General features: G+C 40.7%; 1 protein-coding gene across 4 annotated transcripts in view; it reads right to left on the bottom strand.

The window, feature by feature from the left end:
- Nucleotides 1–26,920, bottom strand: part of pou2f2b (POU class 2 homeobox 2b) — a 67,590-nt gene extending 40,670 nt beyond the window's left edge. For 2 of the 4 annotated variants that reach the window (XM_032557553.1, XM_032557533.1), the window contains exon 1: nt 24,685–26,911. In XM_032557553.1, the coding sequence (XP_032413444.1) occupies nt 24,685–24,784 (100 nt within the window). In that variant the 5' untranslated portion in view covers nt 24,785–26,911. Of the gene's footprint in view, nt 1–24,684 lie in introns of all 4 variants that reach the window. The other 2 variants (XM_032557539.1, XM_032557543.1) reach the window with 2 other exon arrangements.
- Nucleotides 26,921–27,645: the final 725 nt, after the last annotated feature.

A 27,645-nucleotide genomic window follows, 5' to 3' on the forward strand; every position in this document is an offset into this window, starting at 1 on the left:
CCAAAATACTGATAATATCAAGTTAGTATCACTATTGGACCAGTTTAACTTCCATGGCTTTGCATGGTCAAACTTCTTTGTACATCAGGAAACTTGAAGAATCAACTCGACTCCTCAGGTCCTAAAAGAAATATAATTTACATTCAGAGGCCAGACAGTAAAAGTTGAGGCAATCATACTTTTCCACTTTTAATTTTATGTTCTCTTGACAATTCAATGTTTTTTTTATTAGTTTCTAATTATCCATACAATTAAACATTTCTTTTTATGTCTCTATTTACATATTTTGTCACAGAACAGGTCTCTTCAACACACTTCCAACTTGATTCTTTGACAGATGTGTTATTTGTTGCAGAAATATAGACAAAATAATAATTAAGAAAATAAATATAAAAATTAATAACCAAGATTGTCTTACAACATAGATGTAAACAAAAGATAACTTAATCTGATTTGTCACGTTCGAAAAGTGGTTAAAAAATAATTTTAAGAAACTTCACTTCATCACGCCAGACAAACAAAAATTATATCCATCAAGCCAACCAGTTCTTACTTTCTTAAATTAATTGGAGCATTTAAAAGTTAGCAATCACAATATTTTCAAATGTGATAATTAGTTCAATATTTTAGTTACAATCCAGATTAAGCATATTCTAACAGTTTAAAGAAAAATGCTTATGATTTACAAAAATGTTAAAAAATGGCCACACCACGTTTTAATTCTCATTCCTCGACTCTGTAAAGGAGCATTTTGTGATTTTCTTCTGTAAAAATTGTCAGAAAAATAAACTGTCCTTTACTTTCAACATGCCGCCAATGGAAAATATCCAGACCATTTTTGTGACAGCAATAAGTGACAGTGACACCCCTCAGCAGGTCAAGTTGTTGTTGCTCTTAATGGAAACACTGTACGTGTTGTTTAATGAAATGTTCTGCAGGAAATCAAGAGGCCCCGACATTCATGTTGTTGTTATGTTGACATATTCTGCCCATATGAACATATAAAAGGACCATGACCACATTCATGACTGCAGTCCCTGACAGCTGCCCGCCTCTGCAGGTCAAATGTCCAAGTTGTTCTGCCTGCGCAACTTTTGGTTGGTGGCTTTAATATTGTAGTTTCGTAAATGTCTGATAGGGTCAAAAAGATAAAACAGAAGATCCTCTAATGAACAAAAATATAAATCTTAATGTGAGCCATGTGTATTTGATAATTGCTCACAATGAGGGTGAGCAAGAAAAAAACAAAACAATCGTCCGATTAACCAAAGGGCCCACACACGTGGAAGAGTTGAAGGGCAACTAAACCACAACACGAGCGCCGTGTGTGTTTACATCTGCAGGGCGGGCAGGCCGGGCCCCGACTCTCACGGTAATCGATGAACAAGGGAGGAAAGGGAGGCAGTGGGTGAGGAAGGGATGTGTGTGTGGGGGAGAAAATCGGTAAAGAAAGCAGGTTATCTTTCGTCATTATGGGAGGGGGAATCCCCGTCTGGGAGGGGGGTGGGGAGGGCCTGGTGGGTGAGGCGGGGTGAGGGAAGACCGGGGGTTCATTGATAAAAAGGGAGAGAGGGGAGAAGGGGAGACTATGTTTGGCATCGAGAGAGAGAGCAGACAATTATCTGTATTGATTAGAGCGGCCCAGTACTGTGAAGACTGAGAAAACTATGACTGGATCAATAGAGAGGGAGAGTCAGAGAGGAAGGGAGGGAGAGGGAGGTAGTTAGAGGATAGACAGACCAACAGAGAGAAACAAATGACACAGATAAAGAATACGTATAATGAAAAATATGAAGAAATAGATTGTTTGCTGGGCAAAGCAAAAGGCAAAGACATGAGGTGGCACAAAAGTTAAGAAGGGAGTCTGGGGTCAGGGAGTGGGGAAAGGAGCATCAATAAAAACATTAAGAGGTGCATTGTGCTGTTGATGTCATTCCTCTTTATCATTGATTTGTTAGTACAACCACAGAGTTCATTCAACAAGTCATCCAGTGCCCTCCCATCACCACAACACATGGCTGCACAGAGGAAAGGGAGGAGCAGGAGGACGAGCCTAGAAAAGACAAGAAATACACCAAGAGCAACTTAAACTTGACCACTGAGTATAAATAAACTTGGCTCACAATGATTTGGTCCCTATAAATCAAAACGAGGGGGAAAAAAGTTTCCTCAGTTTTTACTGATGAATTCTAATTTCCCTAATCATGATAAGAAAAGTATACACCATGTTCCAAATTATCATGCAAGTGATATTTTCTCAGATTTTCCTAAATGGTCAATGCAAATGACATATACTGTATATAATTTTTAAGTCATGAACTATTACAGTATAAATAAAATTTTACTGAACAAAGCTCCCCATGAGAACAGTATTTTTTTCAAAAATAAAAAACTCAAATTGCACTGTTCCAAATTATTATGCACAGCAGATTTTCTAAACATTTTATGGATTATGAAGAACTGCAAACGGTCATTCTATGAATGTGCAGCATTAAGTGGTCACATGGACTAAAATCAAAGCTGTTTCAATCAAAAACATCTTAACAGACCGAATTACATGTTAACATAGAACCCGTTTTTTGATGTCACCTGCACAATTCTTGCATCCATTGAACTTGTGAGTTTGTGGAGTTTCTGCTTGAATTTCTTTACAGGATGTCAGAATATCTTCCCAGAGCTGCTGTTTTGATATGAACTGCATTCCACCCTCAGATCTTCTGCTTGACGAAACTCCAAAGGTTCTCAGTAGGGTTGAGGTCAGAGGAGGATGGTGACCACACAATGAGTTTATCCCCTTTCATGCCCATAGTAGCCAATAACACCGTGGTATTCCTTGCAGCATGAGATGTTGCATTGTCATGCACAAAGATGATTTTGCTGCTGAAGGTACTGCTCTTCTTTTTGCTCTGGTTAGGGGCCCAATAGTAGGTTCATGCACCGTAAGCCTCTGGAGGATCCTCCACTTTGAGGTTCCAGAGGCACCAGCAGCTTCAAATAACTGTTTGCTGCTTGTAAGGACATTTTAACAGCAGCTCTCTTAGTCCAATGAATTTATCTAACAGAAACCTTCCTCATTATGCCTTTATCTGTACAAACCCATCTTTGTTCTGAATCAGCCACAAATCTATTCACTGTATGATAACGCTTCAGTTTTCGTTAAATATCTAATGTTTTCATACCTTGTCATAGGGCACTACACTATCTGATGATTTTCATCAGCAGAGATCCTTTCTCTTTCCCATATTGCTTGAAACCTGTGGCCTGCTTAATAATGTGGAACATCCTTCTTAAGTAGATTTCCTTTAGTTAAGCTCACCAGACAAACTAATCAACCCAGCTCTCTGAAATTAATTATAGTGATTCAAAGAGCTCTGACACACAATACCATCATAATAGTGAAGTGAGTGAACCTTTTGAAAATTTGTCTATTTTACGATGCCTTTTTAATTATGTGAATTTTCAAAGAACCAGACAGATGTTTCTTTTTTCATTTAAAACCATTAAAATGAAATCAGTGACATTTGAATCAAATTAAAGAGAAACCTCACTTTAATTCAAACATCTATGCTGTAGTTTCAGCTACACATTTACAGTGACAAATAAAAAGTGAAATGAGAGGCACACATAACCAATGATGTCCTTCCACAGACACAGATCTGTGTGCATAGAAGTTTAAAAATTTCCTGTGTGCATAAACACACGCAACAAGTCAAACGCTTACCTTTGAGGGTTAACGTAATTTCTTTTCTGCATAAAATACCTAAAGTTTTGGGCGTGCCGTGGCGGCGTAGTGGTTAGCGCGACCCATATTTGGAGGCCTTGAGTCCTCGACGCGGCCGTCGCGGGTTCGACTCCCGGACCCGATGATATTTGCCGCATGTCTTCCCCCCTCTCCTTCCCCGTTTCCTGTCAGCCCACTGTCATATAAGGGACACTAGAGCCCACAAAAGACCCCCTGGAGGGGTAAAAAAAAGCTAAAGTTTCTGCTCTGCAGAGCTGTTTGCAATGTTTTGCTCATCTGTTTTTTGTGACAAATAAAAGTTAAAAATTTGAATAAAGAATTCATGAAAGTATTAATGCCTGCTTTTGCCACAAAATAAATACATAAAATTAGGCCAGCAAAAGACTTCAAATAAAATACTAAATGCAAAAGGACTTATTATCATACAAAATATGCATATTTGCTAAGTTAAGATAATACATGAAGTTGCAGATAAGAATAAAGTAAGACTGTGAGCTGAAGAAGCCGGTTCAGCTCTAAAATGTGTTGAACTTTCCATCACTAGTGAGAGCAGTGCTCAGTTAACAACTTATAATGCCTAGGATATTAATATTAATGTAAACATTAACATTAAGTTCAACAGGTTTCAAAAAGACATTATGATTTTATATTAAAACTAGTCCGTTTAGCTGCTGACAAAACATTTGTTCCTACAAAATACTGAGGTTTGAGTAAAAAATAAACTGGGGAAAAAAAGCAAAAAGAAATGAAAACCAAGATGTGATAGAGATTTAGAAGAATGTCAGGTGGGAGGCAGTGAGTTGCTCAGGTAGGGGGCCTTTCAGTGGGACCTCTCTTTTTGTCCTTGACAACACCCAAAATGGTGGAGAAGGGGAGGAACAAAAGGCACACGAGGCAAAAACAAGAGAGTGACAACCTGTGCTGAGTTCATTATATATAAAAAAGCTCCTACTGCCACATATTTTCTACAATGCCTTCCTTTTCTCCCAGCTTTCTATTTGCAGACGTCTAAAACTCAAAACTCAAACTGGTATCGGTGAATCTAGCTGTACCACACATACATACACTCATGCCCACACAGGGTGTGTCTTTTTATGGTTGCAATAACTTTGCAAAGATTTCTATTCATTTTTCATTCATTTCTAAACCCTAACCTGAACTGAATTCGCACCGTAGACCTAAACCTAACCAAAAAACAACACATTCGTATGAGGCCTGGGCTTTGTAAGTAAGTACAATTTATTTTAAAGCACGTATCACAGGTATTAAAATCACACTTCGCAGTTGGTCATCAGAATGTTGCATTTGTTGGACCGATGAGCCCCATAAGATGACAAATGCTAGACCTAGCCATTACCAGTACATGCCTGACCCTAATCCTAACCTAAACTCAATTCACACCTAACCTAGAAACAGCACTTCTTCTTATGGGACCCAGGCTTCTGGCCCCATAAGGACTAGTGGGACCAGGGAATAGGTAGGAAAATGGTCCTTACACTGTAGCAAAAACAAGACCACACACATACACACAGGATAACATCTGTCATTTCTTAGTTTATGGAACATTACAAGATGATAGAAATCAGCCGCCCACTCATTTGATATTTTCTGACACCAAAAGAGCAACATATTGTCAGAAAAGGTTTATACAAACGCATATAAATAGATGGGAAAACATAAACTCTGATTGAGCGAGCCGGAGCTGGATATTGAGGAAACCTTTGGTAAGGGCAGAAAATGTCAGGTTAGACAAATGACCTTTTAAACATGGAGCAGATGTAGAGAGTTATGCACACTATGGACAGAGGGCGCCTCAACTGTCCGTCTCTTAATGGCTAGTGAAAAGATAAGTGTCACGGTTTCACAAAGCCCTGGAATAAAACTGAGTTATTCCTGAATCAAAGGTGAAATTTTATAGTTGATGGTGCCACTGCACGTTTGGATAAAAAACACTGGAGCATGCCTACAACAGAATATTCAAGAAAAAAAGGGGCGGGGGAGTATAAAAGATGCAGTACAGAAAGAAATAAGTGACAGTGACAAAGAGGTTGGGAGAGTAGGCCATGAATTACAGGTGTGGAGTTATGCATGGATGACATCACTGCACCCCTCCTCCAGCCCTTGGGAATGGGCACCTTGGAAACGGTCGCGAAGGGAACAGAGTAGAGGGGGCGGGGGGAAGGTGGAGCAGGTAGCATGGAAGACTGACAGCTAATCCAGCACTGAATTTAACCATTTCAACAATGTGTTTTGCTGATAAACAGCAAAAATTCACGACATACCAACATTTACCTTCCCTGAGTCCGATTCAGCCAATGGACCACCTCTGCTCATAAAAGGCAACGAGGAGAGGCTCTATCACAGCCACAGCCCGCATTGTCCTCCTCCTCCCCCATATACTGTGACCTCTCATCCACTCCAGTCATTTAGGAAGGGGAGATTTAGAGCGGCATGATGGTAAAAAACAGGCACATGACAGAGAGGCAGGGACGGCCTCCATTGTCTCTGTTTTAACACATGGAGGAATATTGATGGAAAAACATGTACACGCAAAAAGAGAAGCTGTCATAGTGAAATGTTGGCCGTTAATGTATATACGGGTGCTTTGGAGGTCATTCTGACCAACAAGCAAAAAGCCAGGAGAGTGCACTTAGGAACTAAAGTTAGCAAACAACACGTTCCTTGATCTTTTCAGGCATTGCAGTAATGAACAAACATGGCTGTGGCCACAAACCACTCTGACCTTGGAAGGCTCTCCATGTTACTGTAGCTCTGTCTGTCTTTTCCTACAATTAGTAAATAAAGCATTCTTAACTTTCTACCCAGCCAACATTCATATATCGGTAGAAAAAAGGCAAGAAGGTACAAGATGGCCCTGTGCTAATTGCAGTATGGGCTCTATCTGTGTTTCTTGATTTGAATTGGTTTGCTTCATATCTAAGATCCAGATAAGACTTAAGGTACCAAACTGTTTTTTTTTTCCATATGGGATGCATTTAGGAAATGCAATTGATCCCATATGAGAAAGCTATTGTGATCCAAAACCCACTCCAACCTGACCTGAATCATTGAGCCCAAGTATGCTGACTCAGGGTGTTTTCACACCTGATAGTCTGTAACTCTGGTTCGATTGGGAAACCAAAATTGCAACATTTGTTACTTTTTCAGCTGGTGTAGTTCACTTTCACACTGGACAAAGGATCCAAACCTTTTGAAAAACCTGTTCCACTCCTCACCTCTAGTGGCACTGCAGCAAGAACCACTGAACAAAACGACATAAAAACCTCAGAAGAAGATATAATCTCAACTTCCTTCTTCAAATAATGTAAACAAAAATGGAGTATCTGCAGATTTTAGTAGTAGTAGGATTTCTCTTTTTTCTTTGGTAGAAGACCATGAGTCATTCCTCTAACAAGCGCTAGATTCATGCTTTGTTTTGGTTGTATTTTCCCAGAATGCCCTGTGCTATAGTTCGCTTCGTGCTTTTGGAGCGGTCTCTGGTCCTCCTTGTATTCACATACGCATTCGAACCGCATATGTTCGAACCTATGCACAACCGAGGAACAACCAAAACCGAGGTTTGGTTGTTCCGAGGTTCAACCAAACCGAGGTTGAACCGAGGAACAAGAGTTTGATTTTTTGGTCCTTGTCAAAGTTCAATTGTGCATTCAAACTCCCCAAACGAATCAGACTACTTAGAAAACCTAGAGTTCAATTAACACAAAATAAGCAAGACTGGTGTGAATGCATCCTTAATTTAAAGATTAACATAACAGAAACATAGAGAAAAAGGCTGAATCAGATGATATTCAGCTTGATGAACACTGACTGGTGAAATGCTGCTTCAAAACTCAAAAAAAACAAATTTTGGGGGATCAGAGAACGCAGCGAATGATTTTCAAGATCAGAAGGATTTTCAGAATGAGATCAGAGGGAGCACAGAGATTTAGGAAAGTGCTAAAAAAAACTTGTGAAACATGGCAGGTCTCCATATACTGTTGGGTCCCATCATGTTGAGACTGCAGCCTGCAGTCCTCTCAGGCTGACAGAAAGAAAGAGCTAACTCCTCCACACATAACAGGAAGCCTTAACAAAGTACGTAATGTTGCTCTGTTTGATGTTTTTGAGGTTTTAACCATCATCTGTTATGGAATATGACTGAATTTGAAATGTTGCTCAACCTATGGTACAAGAAAGAAACAACATTCTCTATAGAAACCACACAGAGACTTTGGTTTTAGCTGCCTTAACCATGCTAATTATTAAAGTCAGAGTCTACTGACAGGTTAAATAATAATATGTAATCATACTGTAGTTATTTACAGTGATTCCTCTCTTATTCAGCATTATGGTGTTTATGGTGTAGCTTCTAATATAAATAATTATTAACTGTGAGGAAGGGAAGGCAAGGAAAACATTTTTGAGTCCTGTTTTAATATTGTCTTATGATATATATTTTAAGAATAACCTGTATTGATAGGCAAAAATGAAGCCCAAAAGATTTTTAATAAGCATAATCCTACAAATCAGTATTTTGGCACAAAAAAACATATGCTTTGCATCATACCAATTCATGCAAAGTGTTCTAGCAGGACACACCTCTCACACATGCTAGAGGTTTAAACTTAGCATACAACGCATATTAGATATGCATGCGAAAAGTGTGATCAATATCTTTTGCTGAATAAAAGATGCAGCTGCTTTTTGACTGGGGTCGATTTGAAATGGAGATGCTATGCTAATACAAAAAGGCTTTGGTGAGATTGGCCCTGAACCTTCCACATACCAGCAGTTCACATTTAGACGAGCTCACCTGCACTCTCCATAATGCATGAGCTGACTGCATATATATCATCCTCTGCACAGCTCACTCACACACTCCGACACGCGCGAGAAGGCACGAGGCCCCCGGCGTGTGCGCAGGTATGCACAAGACGGCCGAGCCGATACGTTGAGACAAGATTGAAAAAAAAAATAGACTCTGTTAAAAAGTAATTCAACATGAAAATACTTTATGTCCTATAGACGTGTGTTATGTTTGGTCTAATGGTATAGTTTCTGGCAAAACTTTGCTTGCAGAAGCTGCTTTGAAAGCGTTAGCTTGCTCTGAAGCAAGTTGGAGACATAGCTGGTTTAAAAACAGATAAAAAAACCCGTACTTTGATCAAGCGGTGTGAAACACACAGACAGTGCTTAATCAAAACACTGGTAAGCCATCCTGAACTTCCAGGCTTTCGGCTGCAAGAAACAGGGTCAAGGCTGCTGAACAACTCAGTGTGAGCCAGCTTCAGTGTGTGTGGGGGTTTCTTTCACTTTTTTTTTTTTTTTTTGGAGGGGGAGTTTGGTGTTTGTCTGCTAGAAACCATGTCAGTGATGTTTGTGTGCTGCCAATTAACACACAGACTCAGAGTTAGCTGGAGCGGGAAATGAGGAATGGGAAGATAAAGTAAAAAAAAAAAAGAATGAAAAAAGCACAGGAGGTGGAACAATTGATGTTGCCTCAGCATGAAAAACTGTGGTTTGCATTACATTGTTATGTCAGTGGACGATAAATATGCATTCACGGGGGCAGTATGTCTGATTTAGAAGACAAGTGAATTTACTTTGCACTGCTATCTCTTTCTGTCTCTCTGCCCCGGATAGTCTTTAACCTTGGCCTCTGGTGCTTCTGCCTATCGCAATAAAGTCACCCCTCCTCCTCCTCCTTCTTCTCCTCCTCCTCCCCTCTTTCCGTCTCTCTCTCTCTCTCCGTGTCCCCCCGGCACCACTGTTGTCCACTGTTCCACTCATTCATAGTAAACACTATTGATTTTCAGCAGGGAAAATAAAAAAAAGAGCCATGAATTTTAATGCCCCTATCTGTCCCCTTCTCCATGCCTCTCCCTTCTCCTTCCTCCACCTCTCCTCCTCCTCCTTCACCACCAGCACCTCCAAACCGTCTTTCCTGAGGGGAGGATAAAGAGATGGGGATCGTGTGTCCACGTGTGTGTGTGCGCTGGATATGTGAGTATAAGGTAGTGGTATGGAGAGGGGGGTTGCATTTCTCATTTCCCAGCTGTGCCTCTCTCACACAACAGCCAGCACCCCCCTGGATCCTCTACCCTTAATACAAAAAAAAACACACACACACACACACGCACGCCCCCACACACCTCTGTTTTTCCTTTTCCTTGTCCCATCCCTTTCTCATTGGTCCCCCTTTTCCTCTTCACACCACTTTCAGCTCTGGGGATCGGAAGACGATGAAAACAGATAGGGGCTCCAACTCAAACAACCGCCGGCATTCACACCACAAGTGATGCAAACCGTCACCTGGGTCAAGGCCATCGACAGGCTCCACAAACATATACATATAAATGCGCTGCTCTCCTCACTTTGCCCTTTTCCAGTTTTAAATCTGCTTACAGTTGTCCATCTGATAGCAGCATTTATCTACCTCCAACACACACACACACACACCCACACACACACACACTAAAAAAAGCCCCGTCTTCCCACCCATCATCTCCAACCTTTTCTTTTTCCTCCATATCTCCCTCGCCTGGCCTCTCTCTTCTACTCTGTGTATTGATTTTGCTATAAGCGATGTCCCGGTTGCGACAGGTTAGCGCAGACAGACAAAGGCAGACTTCATCAACCAGTGTTAAACACAGGAGCCACGTCCTCAATAATCACTCCATCACACAAAAGACGACAAGAGACAGAAGGAGAGGAAGGGAACCATGGAGAGGAAAGCGCTGATGACGAGCAGTGACGACTGGGGGGGAAATGCGTTTTCAAGGTTGTCTTTTTGTTTTCTGTAATTTGATGGAAACAGTTTCAAAATCTAAGAAGAAGTAAGACTGTTTTGCAGTACGTCTGTTTTGTATGAAAAACAAGCACATTAATCAGAAGTCCTGCCAATGTTAGCCCAGATTATTTTCAGAAACAAAATTTTAAAAACGCAAACAGCGGCTTTGGTGAAGAAAAACTGGTCATATTAAAGAGAATGCTTATCAAAGAGGATTTTTTTCTATACATGTGAACTGGATATGTGGAGAATATGACTTAGAAGCCCATTTTGCCCATTCCTAATCTTTAATTTTCATGCTAGGAAACACAAAAATTTAGTAATTTTATGTCAGTTATTCTACACTGGTATTACTTTGTCCAGATTCTGTTTTCATTAAACTTTAATTATAAGCTGAAGATGTTGATGACTCAGAGAAAAGGGTAAAATCTTTTATAAAACATAAGTAAAACTCTGCTTTAGGACAACCTCTTGCTTAGCCAGAGTTCCCAAGAATCAGGAGCTTATTCCTCTGAATATTATATTATAATATATTTGTCTAATGTTGACCTGCTGGTGTGTTGCTGGCATTAAAGCATAAATAGTGTAATATTTGTCAAATTATAATTATAAAACATTTACACCATTTTTGAAAACGTAAATATGCATCTACAAAATCTTTGCTGTTCTCATAAAAAACACACAAACATGTCCCATCAGTAGGAGTGATAACACTGATATTAATGTTAAAATAAAAAGATTATGGACAAAATTAGCCGGTCATTATTGAGAAAGGTACAAATAATTTTTAACATCTTTTTTTTAATAAAATGAAAATAAACAGATAAGCAATTTTCTCACAAGATATAGTTTCTATACATTGTTTTATATCTTTTGAGAATTACTTTTCGGTATGAATACTGCTTGGCTTAACTATATGTAGTGATGATGACTTAGCTGTAGCTATTTCATCTATGGCTAAAAGACGTTTAAACTAAAGAAGTATTTTTTACTCTAATTAGAAATTTACTAGAACTACAAACAAGGCCAATAGAAATGCCAAAACAACAACTATAACTTAACTAGCTTGACAGTGTTGTGATATGACTAAGCAATGAAACTGATTTCAAAATGCAATAAAGCATATGAATCCATAAGACAGAATTATTTATTTCAGTGAGAATTATTTCAGGATTTATTTACACCTCTGCTATTTGGTTACTTGGCAGTATACTTGTTTAAGTGAGAAAAACTGAGAAAATAATGCAAATGTGACAACGTATTTGCAGCTTGTGTTCCAATTTAATTGAGTAGTAAAGTTTGCAGGCTCAACTTGTAGTTGGGGTCACAAGTCGCTTCCTTCCTCTGTTATTCTGAGGTTGGAAAGCTGAACAGTTTGTGAGTTTTGCTTTTGGTTCCAATCTTATTACAGGAGTGAGCAGATGTGAACTTTGCTGATCTTTTCAAAACACTCTGAGTCATCTGTCTCCGTGTGTGCGTGTGTATTTGTGTGTGTATACACAGACCGTTTTCATCTCCTCTTAATCTCTTGCTCTTAATTCACAGAGTACATTGAGCCGCCTAATAGGATGTGACTGCTGCAGCGCTAGCCACAGCTAGCCGCTAATGAGAAGGCCGCCACAGCCGGAGAATCAAAGCGCCTCATCAGCACTTCTAATTACTCTAAACCTCGTTAGCCGGCTGGAAAGCCAACATCTGCTCTCTGTGACTAGCTAAAGCAAAAATGTAACATCAACATGGCCTGACGTAGCGGAGCAGGAAAACAAAGACCGAGCTGGTGCCACAAGTTGGAGTTTCAAAATCAAAATCTGGTTTATTGTCAAGTTGTTACATTTGTCTCAGAGTTTTACATGAGTAAAAAGATGACTCCAGCTTTTCAGTGGTAGCAAACACACACAAATTAGGGCTGGCTGGTCTAACTGCGAAAAGCAATTAGTGGTTAAGATGTGGCGTCCACCACGTGATCTTTCAACGAAACATTGGTTCAAATTCAAACTCAGAAATACATCAGTTCTCCCAAAAGGAAATTAAATGTTGTTGTAACGCATTCATTCAAATTCTTCAGAGCTATTATAAATAGTGATGGCCGTTAGCAGAAAGGATGTAGCAGTCAGTATTAAAGTGAATTTGAAGAAGCCTCTGACTGAAGACACTCTGTTACTTTCTGAACATTTGTTGCACTGAGTCAAATGCTAAAATCTCAACAGTTCAAAATTGGATATTGGAAATCAGGAAGTTCAAAGTGTTAATTGTAGAGGCAAAAACTGCTATTTTTTTATGTAAGCTCCTATAAAAGGGCATCAGATTGAATGGTGAATACAACTTCAGGGGTTTATGTGATTTTATCTTTATTTTTTAAGGTTATTTTCCTTATTTAGTTTCTCTTATTTGTTCATTTTTGTTAAAACTATTGTCATGACTCGGATCATTAAGCATCTGGTGGTGAGTGGGGACGATGGGGTGTAGGGTTGGCAAAAGTTAATGTGAGAGGTTTTGGGATTTTTGGGAAACTTTGAGATGGGAATGTGACATTTTACAGTGTCATTTGTGCTAAAATAATAAAAACTGTTACAAACAAAAACGAAATCACAAAATATTAAGAACAGACAAGATATCTCAATAGAAACGCATAGAAAAATGTCCAAACCTCTGTGCAAAAGACTGAAAAGTGCAAACTCTGGCTGAATTTTGTAAATACTAATAAATTACTATTTAAACTCTATTTAGCATGAACTGTGTTCTCCTTATCTGCTGCTGTGGATTTTTCCTGAGCTGTTTTGTTCCACTGTGAGGTCCTGAGGGTACTAATGCTGCCCATCTCTGAAGCAGCAGGTGTGTGGACAGCAGGTTTCCATGTTGCTCTGTCAGTTTACCCACTCGCCCCCTCTCTGCCTCTGATCAAAGCGCATCCTTTCAAACTCACCCCCCACTCATATCGCCTCCTCCTGCCCCCCAACCTCCTTCTGTTGCTCCTCTCTCCCACCTCCACCTTCCTCCTCCTCCTCTTCGCATCATAATTTGACTGATGATTACACTTGTCACTCATGGCAGCATGTGGCCAATTAGGAGGACGGGGTGAAGGGGAGGGAAGGGACAAGCAGGTTGCAACGTGGGGGAGGGAGATTTTAGGCCCATCACTGCTTCTTCCACTTAGCTGGTCTTTTCAGCTCTTACCTACGGCGGAAACCAATATTAATTCCTGTTCAATCTTTCGTACGGGATTCAAGAAACAAAGCAGAGAAATGCACTTTCCGTCTCTTTCCACGATGCTTTGGCCTTGTCTCACACTCTCTTGGCCACTTCAGCGTGTGCCCATGTTCCAAGGTAATCACAGACTCATTTAAAGTCACTTTTGCACACTACCTCTGACTGGTGGTTAAGAGTGCGACGGCAGACTAGGCTTTTATGGGCCTTAATGTGTCCTAGAGACACTTTGGCAACAAGGCTGCGGTCCCCCACCCCCTCCACTCCCAAGAAGATGTGAGGACAGCGCGAGGGAGAGAGGGCCAGGACACGCGAGGCCGACTTAACCAGGCTGAAAACTGGGGGAACGAAACAGGATGAAAGGGAGGGAGAGGGACAAAATGGACAGAACATGGACACGTCAAAAGAGAGGGGAGAGAGGGGTCACTTAGTCACTCCCCCGGTACCCCCGCTCTGCGCCTCCTCCTTCATCCCCCCTTGTTTTTCTTTTTTTTTACAAGCAGACAAAGGGACAGAGGGGTGCAACCCTTGTACAGAGGAGGGAGGGGTTTGTGCCTCCCTCTAACATCCTAAGATACCTCCTCTCTTTTCTACGCTTGCTAATATTTCCAGACAAGCAGTTAATACCACAAGCGTATTAAGATGGTGGGCAAAGTGTAACATTTTTATTTAGACAGCATCTAGATTTTAAGTTAGGGGTTGGTCAAATAAAAATCAGAAAAATGTGGCTTGACTATATAAATAGTAACCAGAATATTCAGAAATGAAGATTCTGAAAAGTTATGTTTGCAAACTATGCAAGAAGATGCTTTGATTACCCTGAAAATACTACTACCACTTTAAAACACAGTGGTGGCAGCATCATGATACGGGGATGCGTTTCTTCAGAAGAGGCAGAGAAGCTAGTCATTATGTAAACACAAAGCAATCCTGGAAGAAAAACTGTTCTGCCTGTTTAAAACGGCAAGATTTTAATATTTTTCATTGATTTTCCAAATCGGAGAGGCTCCACACACGACGAAAACAAATCATGCATATAATAGACACAAGCAGATTTCACTCACAAATATTTCAGTTGCCGGAAAGAAAATCTCACAAAACCTCTCGATACAAAACGGTAGCTCAGAGTACGTAAACAAGGCCGATGAGGAAGAAGCAAAGGTGATAGTTTGTGGATTATTTTTAAAAGAGAAACAATAACTCAAAAATAAAAGGAGTTAGTTGAAGAAGTTATAGTTTTTTAATAGGTGAGGGTTTAATTATTATCATGTGTTTTGGATTCCCCTCCATCTTTCTGTCAGTTCACTTTCTGACTGGCTACAGGTCACATTCAAGAGGCTGCATCCTCGTTTTTCCACTGGGAACAACTCACACTCCGAAATATCAGACCAAGACAATCCGACTTGTTCAATATCCCCGATTTGAGGTCATAGCGGTCCAGACATCCTTCCGAGCAAACCAGATCACTCCTAAGACATCACACAGAGCAGGAATATCTCCTAAGATTATCTTAAGAGCCATCACGATAATCGGAGAGACCTTTAGACTGGAGGAAGACGAAGATCGGGCCGAAAATCGGCATAGAAATCAACCAGGCTTTAGAGGTTGAAAAAGACTTGAGGCTAGGCCAGAGGTTCGGCTTCAAACAGAAAAATGACCCACAATCCAGAGCTACACTGGGATGAAACCATATTCATGTGTTAGAATGGCCCAGTCAAAGTCTGAACCCCAACTCCAACAGAGGCAAAACCTGAAACTTAATTTTCACAGAGGCTCAGTACGTTCGGTTCAGTTTTCTTCCAGATTTATTCCAGCTATGCACTATATGTGTTGGTCCATCATATTAACTTCTAATAAAACACATTGAAGTTTTGTTAGAAGTTAAAGTTTGCCGATGAAGTTTGATGATAAAGTTACACAATTTTAAATGTTAAAGAACGTGAATATTTTTGCAAGGCAACAAAGACTGTTACATGGATTAAAAACCATCAAATAATTGCCAAAGACTGTCACGTGTTTGCAGCTGCAATAAAAAAAAAAGTTTATGCACTTTTTGAAGAAAGACCGGAGTGAGAGAAGCTCCACAAGGGAGGGAATGAGAAGCAGAAGAGGTGGTGAAGTACAACAGATTAATTTCAGAACAGAATGCTCCTGCTGAGAGAAGGACAGAGAGCAGGAAGGATAGAGGGGATCAGGAGCGGGGAAAACGCTGAGAAGAAAAAGAAGAGAACGGAGATTAAACATGCATTCAGCTCTCTCAAAGGGCTGCAGTGCTTTCCTTTTTTTTTAGGGGAGTGGGGTGTGTGGGGGTCTCTGCTGCCTGTGAATGTGTGTGAATGTGTATGCATTTGCAGTGATGTGACATAGCTTCTGGAAGACACATTCACCGGCGGGTTGAAAACCCCGAACGCTGAGCACTCTCATCCGCCTGCACTCTGAAGGACATGCGATGGAACCCCGGAGGTTAATAGGACGTCTTCATTACCATAAATCTTATCAGCTAAATGAAATGGGCGAGAAGGGGCTCTGATTTAGGCCTCCTGCTCCGCTGGACTAAAAGGGAGACACCCAATCAAACCCCTGGGTTTTATTGGTCTTTTTTATTATCTAAATGTACTGGCACATGAGCCGGGTGGCAGAGGTGACAGCCCGTAGCAATCAACAACAAAAGAAGACAACGGTCGGGGGAAACACAATTGGTAGTCTGTAAATCAGTCATCTCTGCAGATGTTGCACAATGTGCATGAAAAATATGCATGAAATGTAGCCCTTATTTATGAGTAAGAGGAGGAGAGTAGTACACACAACTCCAATCCAATGGAAAAAAGAGGGAGGAGAAAATGGATTTAGCTTCAGTTTAGGTTAGTTTAGTTTAGTTTATATCCACATTTAGCTCCATCAATGCTGCCACTATTCTTACAGTGATCCACGCATCACATGAGTCACATCACTAAAACAGTTTTTAGAAACTAAATAAAAACAAAACAAGACAGCATGGCATAAATCATATTATACAGTATATATACAGTATATGTTAGTGCAATATATTCAACTCACAACCACAAACTTACATTGTCTGCAGAACACTAAAATATTTGACCTTTAATTTCCTATCATTAAATATAACATATGCTGGCGTTACACAGAGCAGAACTGTACATTAGTTCTAACCTTTGGAAAAATGCATTTCTGTTTAATAGCATGCCTAGTAAAGTGAAAAGGTGTATTTTGGCTAAATGATACATTTTGAAATGAAATCACTGGTGTTCAGCGCGAGTAGTGAGTAGTTTAATCTACCTTTAAGAGAAAATCATCCCAACATATCACACAGTCTTCTAACACTTGTAGAGTAATGACAACAAAGCACAATACAAGCTGCTCTATTACAGAATAATTTCAGTTTTATATTATGAAACTGAGATTTCATATTCCTAATGTCCCAGGGAGGACATTAGGAGTAAACTGTGTGGAAATAATATATTTAATAAGTTAATAAAGTGTTAGAAACAGTCTGGTGCGATTCATACTGTGACTTCCTGATAGTTTGAGGTTTGTGATTGGCAGCCTGTTGAGACGTCCACTCAATCCCTGATAACAGAGCTTCTACCTCTGACCAAGCATCCAAACGCAGCCGGAGAGAGACGCTCCGAGAGAAAGGGTGCGAAAGAGAGAGAGAGGAGGAATGGGAGCAAGAACCAGAGAAAGGAGTATAAATCAATATCTAGAATGGAGTCAGGAGGTTTGTATGTGTTTAGTCCTGCTGATGTGTTGATTAACTGCACTGCACACACCTCACCACATACCACACACTCTTCTTCCATCGGGGTGTGTATGTGTGTGTTCTGCAGCTGATTAAGGTCTCGGGGTGTGATTAAGTGGCCCGCTCATCCAGCTCCTGGTTGGGGCTAACGTTGGGCTTTATTTCACCGGACACACACCGACCAACACCACAAAATGCATCTGCAGCGATTCAGTAAACAAATTCAGAGCTAATCAGGCTGTAGATGCAACTCATCGAGGTCGGTGAGTGATATTTTTTTAATGACGTCCAGCTGCGTACGCTTCAAAGTGTCATTGTGGAGGTATGGACATTTAAAGCATGGCTGTAAAGGTCACTTTCCCTTCGCGTCTTCACATCACTTGAACTTTTTCACCCTTTTTCATGTGACAACGTCAAAATTCGATGGATTTAATTGGGAGTTTATAGACCAGCACAAAGTAGTATATAATGTGTTGAGGGATCAAGGATGCGTTATTTCCAATTTATTTTTTAGTGAAGTAAAAATCTGAAAATGTGTTGCTTGTCTCTCTCCACTGCCAAATCAAATCTTCATATGATTACGTTTTGCTCTCTTTAAACACCAAATGACTGATTTTTTTTTACATATTCTTTACCGCAAAGTTAGGCAAGCTTGGTCAGAGTGATTGAAGATAATTTGTGAACATCAGTTTTAAAGCTTTACCACAGATTTCTAATCTGGACTTTGACTGGACCATACAGAAACATGAATATCCTTTAAACTGATGTGGCTCTGGCTGTATGTTTAGTGTTGTTGTCCTGTAGAACGGAGAACCTCCACCTATCAAGTCTTTCACTGCCTCTGACAGGTTTTCTTCCAGGATTAATCTGTATCATCTTCCCATCAACTATTACCAGTTTTCCTGTTCAGGCAGAAAAAGCCATTACCACATCATCACACTGCCACCACTGTGTTGTGTAGAGGTAGAGTGAGACCCGTATATTGAACTTTGTAGCAGCAATCCAGAGTTTGATTCCAAACTTTGGGACTTTTGCTGCATTTACTCTCTTCTTTCTCTGCCCATTTACTTTCTGAATATTGCAAATAAGAGCCACAAAAACCTTTTAAGAAAATGTATAACTTAAGACTGGTCATTTTCTTTACATTTACAGTAATGCATTACTTTGTATTGATTTAGCACACAAAATTTTTGTTTGTAGTTGTAACATGAGAAAAATACATATTAAGATGCCCCTTATATGTATGCATCTTGATCCCTGTGGTTCTTAAGGGAAATTCAATACTACTAATGCTGCTAATGAGCATTAATACTAAGAAGTACAAATAAGACATCTTAACTAATGGTGTCATTACATACAGTCTCAGACTGAATCTGTGTGGATTAATCCAGAACCACATAACAGGTTTAACTCCCAGTGAGTATTTTAGGAGAATGAAGTCGCTGTAATTAGAGCGGGTATGATTACATGCTCGTATTGCCATACGCCGATTTTAAAATTAAATCCAATCCTGACTTCCATGGCTAAGGCATTCCACATCAGCTAAACATAAACCACCCCGCCTCCAGCGTTCTTTGGGTCTTGTCACATTGTCAAACTAATATAGACCAACTGATAGCCCATTAGCTGCTGAAGCATCCTGACATAAGTGTGCTACATTCAGGACTCCGCGGCTGCCTCATAAACTGCAATCTAATTCTACTACCACAGGGAGAGCGGAGCGGAGCGGAGGGAGTGAGAGGGATTCGGGTTGTGACAGAGAGCAGAGAGTGGGAAAGAAATGGGAAAAGAAGAGGAGAGGGAGGGAGAGAGCCACAGAAGAGGAGAGAGGTAGCTTAATGCAATAAAGCATGTAGTATTGACATCTTTCTCGTGTCTATTGATTCCCCATTATGTTGCTAACAAACCCAGGTTGACATTTTGTCATTTGCAATCATGTTAACACTGCGACTTGCACGCTCCCCCTCCACAAGCCAATCTATACCTGCACACACCAGTTTGCACACGCCTTCTTGCTTGTGCACATTTATTCCCTCTTCATTAAACACACACACACAAAGTAGATGCATGCATGACATTACATCATGTTCCAAGTAAATAAATGAAGGAACAAAAAACATGAGCAAAAGAAGGAGTTGAAGTGTTGAAGAATGAGATGCACCAATCAACCAACCAGAGATTGGAATTCATCAGTTTTCACTGATTAGCTCTGATTGGTGGAAAAATGGGGAATGCATTTAAGCTAAGAGATCCAATCATTGAAAAGGGCACTTTTTCAGTCTTGTTACAAAAAGGGGGCATTTATTGCCCTTAAAAAAACCCAAAAAACAGAGAAAGCCCAAATCAAGCAGAAATCAGTATCAGTGTGTCAAAGCCTGACTGTTGCCTGTCTTGAATTATGGCAAAATCATCTTATATGAGTAGAAATATGACCTGAGTTTGGATGCAAGGTCCCAAAGGAGCCAGAGTTTGGCTTTGAGAAATATGGCTCAAAAGAATTTCAAAATATTAAAAGACTCTGAGGCAAATTTCTGCATAACGAAATGTGGAGCTCAGACTTCTACAGCAAAAATGTGATGAGTGTAAATGGAAATGTGTTGATTTCATATCAGCATTTATGGCTTTAAGGGAAAAAAAAACAACTAATCAAATAAAAAAAAAAACAAACAGAAATTTGTATCCCTCAGGAAAATCCTGATCTGGATTCAGGTCACATTTTTAATTCGTCATATGAATGAAAACCATGGAAGAGCTGCACAGCGAAAATGTCTCTAAATGTCACTAAATGATAAAAGCAGATAAAGAAATATATATATAAAAAATAAAAAAACAGCATTTTAAATCTGAAATTTGAAACCCATTTGTAAGTGTAAGCGCTTGCATGCGTGAAAGAGAGTCAGTCTTGTAGGAAACAGTGGCTAATGGTGTGTGACAGAGAGTGCATAGCGAAGATGAACTGAATCTATGAGTGTGTGAGGAAAAAGGCAGTTTTTGGCCCCATCATATCATATCCCAGCAAGCCCAGCACTGTACGGGAAACTCACCGGTTTCTCCTCTATGTCCCATTAAACTTTCATACGCCGGTTAATGCTGATGGCTCTACAAACCACTTTACTACGTACACACAGGTAGTTCACACAGCGATGCCACTGACCTGTACCTTTCACAGACACGGTGCCATTAAAAATAGAACAAAACCTGGATGGGTTACAGCAGCTCGCCATCCAGGTGGAAAAGGGTCTAACACGCTTGTTTTATGCTACTGTATGTGATGGCTTGTCTGTTTCATGACGGTGTGTGTGGGTGTCTGTTGGGGTGTGTGTGTGTGAGAGCCCCCACAGGGGTTGTGCATGAGTGCTCGAGGCCTGTTGTAACATAAAAGAGAATGAACACACAGGGGGGCAGAGCAGGGTCAGGTGGGGCTGAGTCTAACACTGCCGCTGTGACCTCTGACCCCGCACAAAGCTGTGACGCAAAGGAGTCAAGTAGCTGCCACCAGTCAAAGAGACAAGTTAACCGAGAGCTCAAATCAAAAGCCCATCGACTACACGGGAAATCTGCAGGCCTTGCAAAAGTGTTCCCATCCGAACTTTTTCACTCTTTGTGACGTCACAATCACAAACTTTAATGTATTTCACTGAGAGTTTATGTGGGAGACAAACACAAAGTAGAGCATCATTTTGCAGTGGAAGGAAAGTGAAGCACAGTTATGTTGTATGAATAAAAATCAAATATGTGCGGCCTGCATTCGTATTTAGCCATTTTGAATCAGCACTTTGTCAAACCCCCTTTTAATGCAGTAACAGCTTTGGAGTTTGTTGCTACCTGCTTGAACGGAAGTTTTTTTTTAAACTCTTTCTCTTTGCAAAGAGCTCACAGAGTGTCTGCAAGCATCAATTTTCCACATTTGAAGCCTTCACAGAACGGCTGGATTCCTATTGAGATTAAATTACAGACATTTTGACTCTGTTTACCAATAAGTTGACTTCTGAAGCCAGCAGGTTTCACTTCTTTAGGGGGTATCAGAGTAAAAGCGCCTGAATCCATATCTTTGACACACTTTTGTAATTTTTATTAGTAAAAATCACATACATCCCTTTTTCCTTCCACTTTTCTACAAATTGTTTTTGGCCAAACACATTAAAGTCTGTGGTAGTAACATGACAAGATATGAGAAAGTTGGTGGCAAAAATACATTTACAGAGCAAAAGCTATGAACTATTAAAGCTCAGATGTTAAACAACTTTAAAATGTCGGTTAATTTACTGTTTAGTTGGTTTCAGTATTAATTTGTTGCCGAACATCCTCGCTTCCATCTTGTTTCCTCGTGTTCCCAGTCTCGTTTCACTCCGGGGTTTGTGAATCGACCCAGCACCCTTGCAGCAACAAACCCTGCATTTTTCAAGAAGGACATTGCGCCGTTCTGCTTTATCTAAACAGAATAAAATCAGCATAGCATTGTGAATCACTGTCATCCCCCTCATTCAAGTAGCTCAGCTGCCTGCGCAAACTTCCCATCCGTTTGTCTGCTTATTCAGATGCAAGGCCACGGCCCGGGACGCTGCAACATAATGGCTCATCTGTGGTTTATCCTCACCTCTCCAGCTCAAACTGAGTTTTCCTCACCTTCCTCGTTTTTCACTCTGTCATCTGACTCACTTTCACGTGATTCTCCCCTTTCTCTCTTTCTCTCCTTCCACATTTTTTTTTTTTGTATCTCATTCTGACATTTGCCATTTTTCAACACTTGGAGCGCAAAAACTCCTCCCCGCGGGCCCCTTTGCCTCACCCTCCTTCCAACATCTGTCCCTTCTCCTCTTTGTATACGTCTCTGGAGAAATGGCAGGTAACAGGTCATTCTCGTCCCTGCACGCTGTTTTTCTCTATTTATCTCCATCACTTGCCCTTTGTCTTGGCTGCAGTGAGAGGTGAAACTGGCTGTCTCCAAAATCAAATGATTCAAAACAGATTTCTAAAAGCGATACTAGGAATTTGGGACGGCTTGTTTTGGTTGTGCCGTTAAAGAGATAGTTCGTTACTTTTTTCCCCACATTAGCTGAGAAAAAAAAGTTCCTCTTCAGCCTCTGGGTCCTAGTAGTCTGGATTTATTGGGCATCGTCTCTACAAAGGGGAAATTTTAACTTTTGGGTTCCCCGTACAAAACAAAACAAGAACGTCCCCCTGAAACCAGAATTGTAACTGGTGAAGCTGGAAGTTGCCGAGAAGCCCCACATTCAGCATCCAAGATGGCTGCCATGCATAAAAATATCCTAAAAGTTGCATCTATTTAATATATAATTTATATTTACTATATGTACTGTAACACCGCTATTTGTGAAAAATGTAATTTAGTGCTTGAATGCATGAAATGGAAAGAATTGTTCATTTAAACAATAAAAACATAAAACAATTACAAATAACACTGGATTACTACATGCAGCAAGGATGCACATCACAACACATATGTGGTCCCCTACATTATACTTAATGAAAATGTGGAATAGCACATTAAAGGTAAAATAATAGTTTTTTAGCAGAACCTCACTTCCAAAATTTTTAACTGGCCCTTTAGTAGCTAATTTAATTCAGTGCACTAAGGCAACATGCGTCTTGAGAAAATCATTAAAGAGTTTTCAAAAAGTCAAGTTCGAGATTGATGACACACAGAAATATATTTCCGGCTTTTGTTGCTGTTTAGATGGTTACAACGTACAACTATTGGCAATCACAAATTAATTGTCCATCTTTTTCTACAACGCCTTTTTCCTTCTACTTAACTATCCATGAACATGCTAGGATACAGCGCTCTGTGAACATTTAGCTTTTTTTTCCTTTTTTTTTTTGTGGAGTACTCTCCTTGTGGAGATGCGCCATTTTCTGTAAACCAAAATTATCGAAATTAATACAACACACTGTGTAGTCAGGTTTTGTAACTTTAGTTTCACTTTTAAAATAAATTACTTAATTAAATAAAACTTTTGATAGTATAATTTAAGTTTTATGCAACTGCATAAAACTTGTGCATTTGTGCAACTATGCAGGTTCAAAGTTTGCTTATACCTCAGGCCATCTTCACAAGCTATGGAGATCTACTATTACAACACTTTGCTGAACTATTTTGATTTTTATTCGTCCACAAACGAGACAGAAAGAGGAAGCTGTTGCATGTCTAGAAATCAGACCAGGCTGGACTGCGCTCAGAGTCCTCTGACAGCAGCACTTATATACTGAGGCCGGTCTGGATGCTCCCAACATGCGTCCCTTTTCTTCCACATGAGCGCAGATAAAACACAGACGGCGCCACTGCTTCATCCCCCCCTCTCCCCCTCATCTTCCTCTCCTCTTCCTCCCTGACTCCACACTCCCTACGCGCCCAACCGCGCAGCAGCCAAGCCATGGGACTGAAAGAGACGCAGTCAGTCACTCCAAGTAGAGATTTTTGCCAAGATGGGAGCATTCGTGCGCCTCAATAAACAATGATAAATACTAGTATGTGGTTCCCCTGCAGATTATGTTTGTGAATGAAGCTCATGCACACAATTTTAAAAAATAAATAAAGGAATAAAAGGGTGTAATTCTATTCTCCTTCAGCATGGTTGCACTTCTCCGTACACCTTGCTCTCTCCTTCTGTCTCCCCCTCTCACTTCTTCCACCGGCCCCGGAATCGATCTCCGCAGGATCGATAAGTTGGCATGAATATTCCCTGCCTGCCGAGAGTCTAGTTGGGGAGAGTCGGAGGCTGAGGCTCAGGCGCAGGCAGCGGAGGAGAGGGGAAGGACGGGGAGCGGAGGCTGGAGAGCGAAATACCCGGAGAAAGGAGCACAGAGGCGGAGAGGAAATAAAACATCACACGCAGGGGGTGGATGGAGTAACGGCGCATCGGACTGGACAGCAAATACGAGGATATACATCTATATATTTTTTTTATCTTAATGCACGGATAAATTAATTCCGATTCAAACAAAAGGTTGCACAGGAATCTGGTTAGGAAAAAAAAGAGGAGACCGGGGGAAGTGAGTGTGTAAAGTGGGTGTGTGTGCGCCGACAGCTCTTCCAGCTCTGCAAGCGCATCGGGGCGGGTCTGCAAGGCTGGCCGACATGGAGGAGGTGTAGCACAAGGAAGATAAGGAGGGAAGATAAAACAATATAGTAAAAATAAATACAATTTAAAAAAAAAAATGTCTTACCAGAGTTGGAGCGGAGAGCCAGAGGAGACTTGAGACGCCAGGCGCTGAGGTCAGGGGCAGTTCTCTGAAAGACGAACGGCACCGGCAAGGGAACAAACATGATCTTCTTCTTCCTCCTGCTTCTCGTTTGGATGCAAATAATCTGACACAAGCTGGGTGACAAGCTCTGTCCTCCGCTGATGCTTCTGGCTCTTCTCTGGCAGACAGCTTTGGGGGAATATTTGGTTTGTAGAGCTCACAACATTCGCAGTTAGATGTGTGCACATGTAGCCTCGGCTGCGCACTTTTCTATGTACACGTGTGATGCATTAGAGTTTTGGTGTAGCCTAAATGTGCATAGAGCATTCATATATAGATATATATTTATATAGACGTGGTCCCTTGAGTAACTATCACGCAGACGGGGAAGAGAGGAGCTCGACTTCTGCAGCTACGTAGAAAGTTCCCTTAGAATTAAAGCTTAGAATAAAAGCTGATGCACCTACGCCTTTCTTTCACTACCTTTGCTCTGTTAAAGCTTTCTCCTTGAGTAAACATAGAGGCCCCCGGAGCTTATTTTATCCTCTCACTCCTCAGCAGTTCCTGTAGGTGTGAAGAAGGCATGAGAACAGTCGCTGAGCCTATTCCTGTGGCGTCGCCGCTTTGGTATTCGCTTTTGCAGTTTAGAACAACACCATCGGAGATTACACAAAGACAGGACAAGAAAAGACACGCAGAGTTGTTAAGATGTATGCATTTTGTGGGGATATTGTATATATATTTGGTCTTTAGCTGCTCCTTAGTCGTCTACATTCATCCAATACGCGCAAACGCGCCGGATCCCGCATTCAACACAGCTCGGTTTAAGCGGGGTTTTTTTCCCCTAAATCTAATAATAAATAGGTATAAACAAATGGTAAATAAAAGGGGGCACAAACAAACAGGAGTCAGAGAACACAGCAGCGAGCGCGCATGGCACTGACGCTCCTCCTCCTTCGCTCTCTGTCACAAGGCAGTAATTAAAACGCAATCAATCGATAGATAAATAAATAAACATCTAAATAAATAAATACTAAAAACGGAAATCCCCACGAACAGAAAAGAAACAAAAAAAATAAATAAAACCACAAGACGGCGTTGCTATTCTAGAATCCGACCATGGTGCCGCGTCTTATCGGAACACTTGCCTATATCTCCGTCCATCCGCCTGTGTGTCTTTGTTTTTGTTTTTGTTTTTTTTTGTTTTTTTGTCTTTCTTTCTCTCTTTTTTGATTTTTGTTTGTCTCTTTTTGTCCCCCTCCCGTTATAATTTGGGAACCCCCAGAAAGCTCACTCGACCCGGCTCCCCTCCAGGATTGTAGCGATCTGCCACCAGGCTGGCCGCAACATTGAGGCGAGAGAGGAGCCGCTACTACTCACACATCACCACCCCCAACCTCCGCACCTCCCCTCCTCCCTCCTCCCTCCTTCAATCCCTCCCTCCTCCTGCCTCCTACACCCGCCTAAGCACCTCACCACCGCCCCTCCTTTCCCACCTCTCTCTCGTTTTCACTACCGCTGCAAAAGGTATCCTGTATTGATTTTTTTTGCACCGCCACCATCACCCCCCCCACCAACACCACCTCCTCTTAATAATACCGACTATAATGATGCCAGCGTTGATCAGTGCATTACTGTTTAGACTCCTTGAGAAGGGACAAAAGTCCCCATAAGAGGCGCCTATACAGCCGATATCCGTCAGGATGCAAGGCTTGCTCATAATGAAGTTATCACGCTGCTCCTGTTCAGAGCCGGCCCAAGGCATAAGCGAATTAAGCTTCCCCACCCCAGTCAGCAAGAGTGACTTCTGACAGAGGGGCAAGCAGGTACCAGGTTGCCCAGGGACGCATTGAAAGGGCAAAGAGCACCAGATAGAAACATAGAAGATATTTGTCAGCTGGGCCATGAGGAAGTTTTCTATTGCTTGATGCATGAGCGGCCAATGGGGAGCCGCGTGCCTATGGGTTGAGTAGAAACCCCCTGGTTGCTGCTGAGAATAGCAAGATTAGCTTGCATGCTTTGTGCAGAGCTGCATTGCATTTTATTCTATAAATTTATCATTTATATCGGTTGAGGGGTAAACATGTAAAACTATTTTCTATTTTCTACTTAAACTCTGTAGGGAAAGAAATACGAAATCCCTCATTTATTTTTGTTTTGATCTGGGGTCATATTTAATGAGTCACAACCAAAATAAAGTGTTTTTTAAAAGGTTTTCAGAAAATAAAGTCCTAATTAAATTGCATTACATGCCATCTGAGTATGTTTATGATTATTTATGTCTGCAGGTTTTGTATGAAAAGGAAATGAAGTGACCCAGAGCTGAGTTACCATGAGGGTCCAGCTAACCAGATTATCTCATACAGATAACTTATTGTTGCACTGCTAGTAAAACATGAATCTATGGGGGTTAAATGCAATACATGGAATAAAGATTTGGGCTATTTGAAGGGATTTTATAATGGGCTCTATTCATACTTCACAGACAGATTTTCTCTAGTTTCCAATATAAATGGAACAAATGCCACCTAAAGTCAGAATTTCGACCAGAAAGGTCAGAGGTCACAGGGGTTCTGTATCCAGTAAGGCTGCTTTGTAGACAAAATTTTATAAAACATGAAATCAGAACAAAACAATCTGTAAATATTGTGTAATACAAAGCCAGATGAGACTTTTCATGCAAAGATTTAATTTTATTAATGACTATTTATCACCATAACTTATGAACTATAGGAAAAATAAACTTACTTCCTGAATTTATGTGTAACTACATACAAAATTAAATGGGTTTTTAACTTTAAAACATAGTGGTGGTAGCTAATCATCATATAGCACATGAAATGAATTTGACTATAGATATTTAGCATTCAGATGAGCTAAATGTGTGCAAATATGGTGCTTGTTGGTATTCCATATGCATCAACAGGCATTAGTGGTATAGAA

This window comes from Xiphophorus hellerii, chromosome 3, assembly GCF_003331165.1.
Source record: "Xiphophorus hellerii strain 12219 chromosome 3, Xiphophorus_hellerii-4.1, whole genome shotgun sequence".
In the NCBI taxonomy this organism is placed as follows: domain Eukaryota; kingdom Metazoa; phylum Chordata; class Actinopteri; order Cyprinodontiformes; family Poeciliidae; genus Xiphophorus; species Xiphophorus hellerii.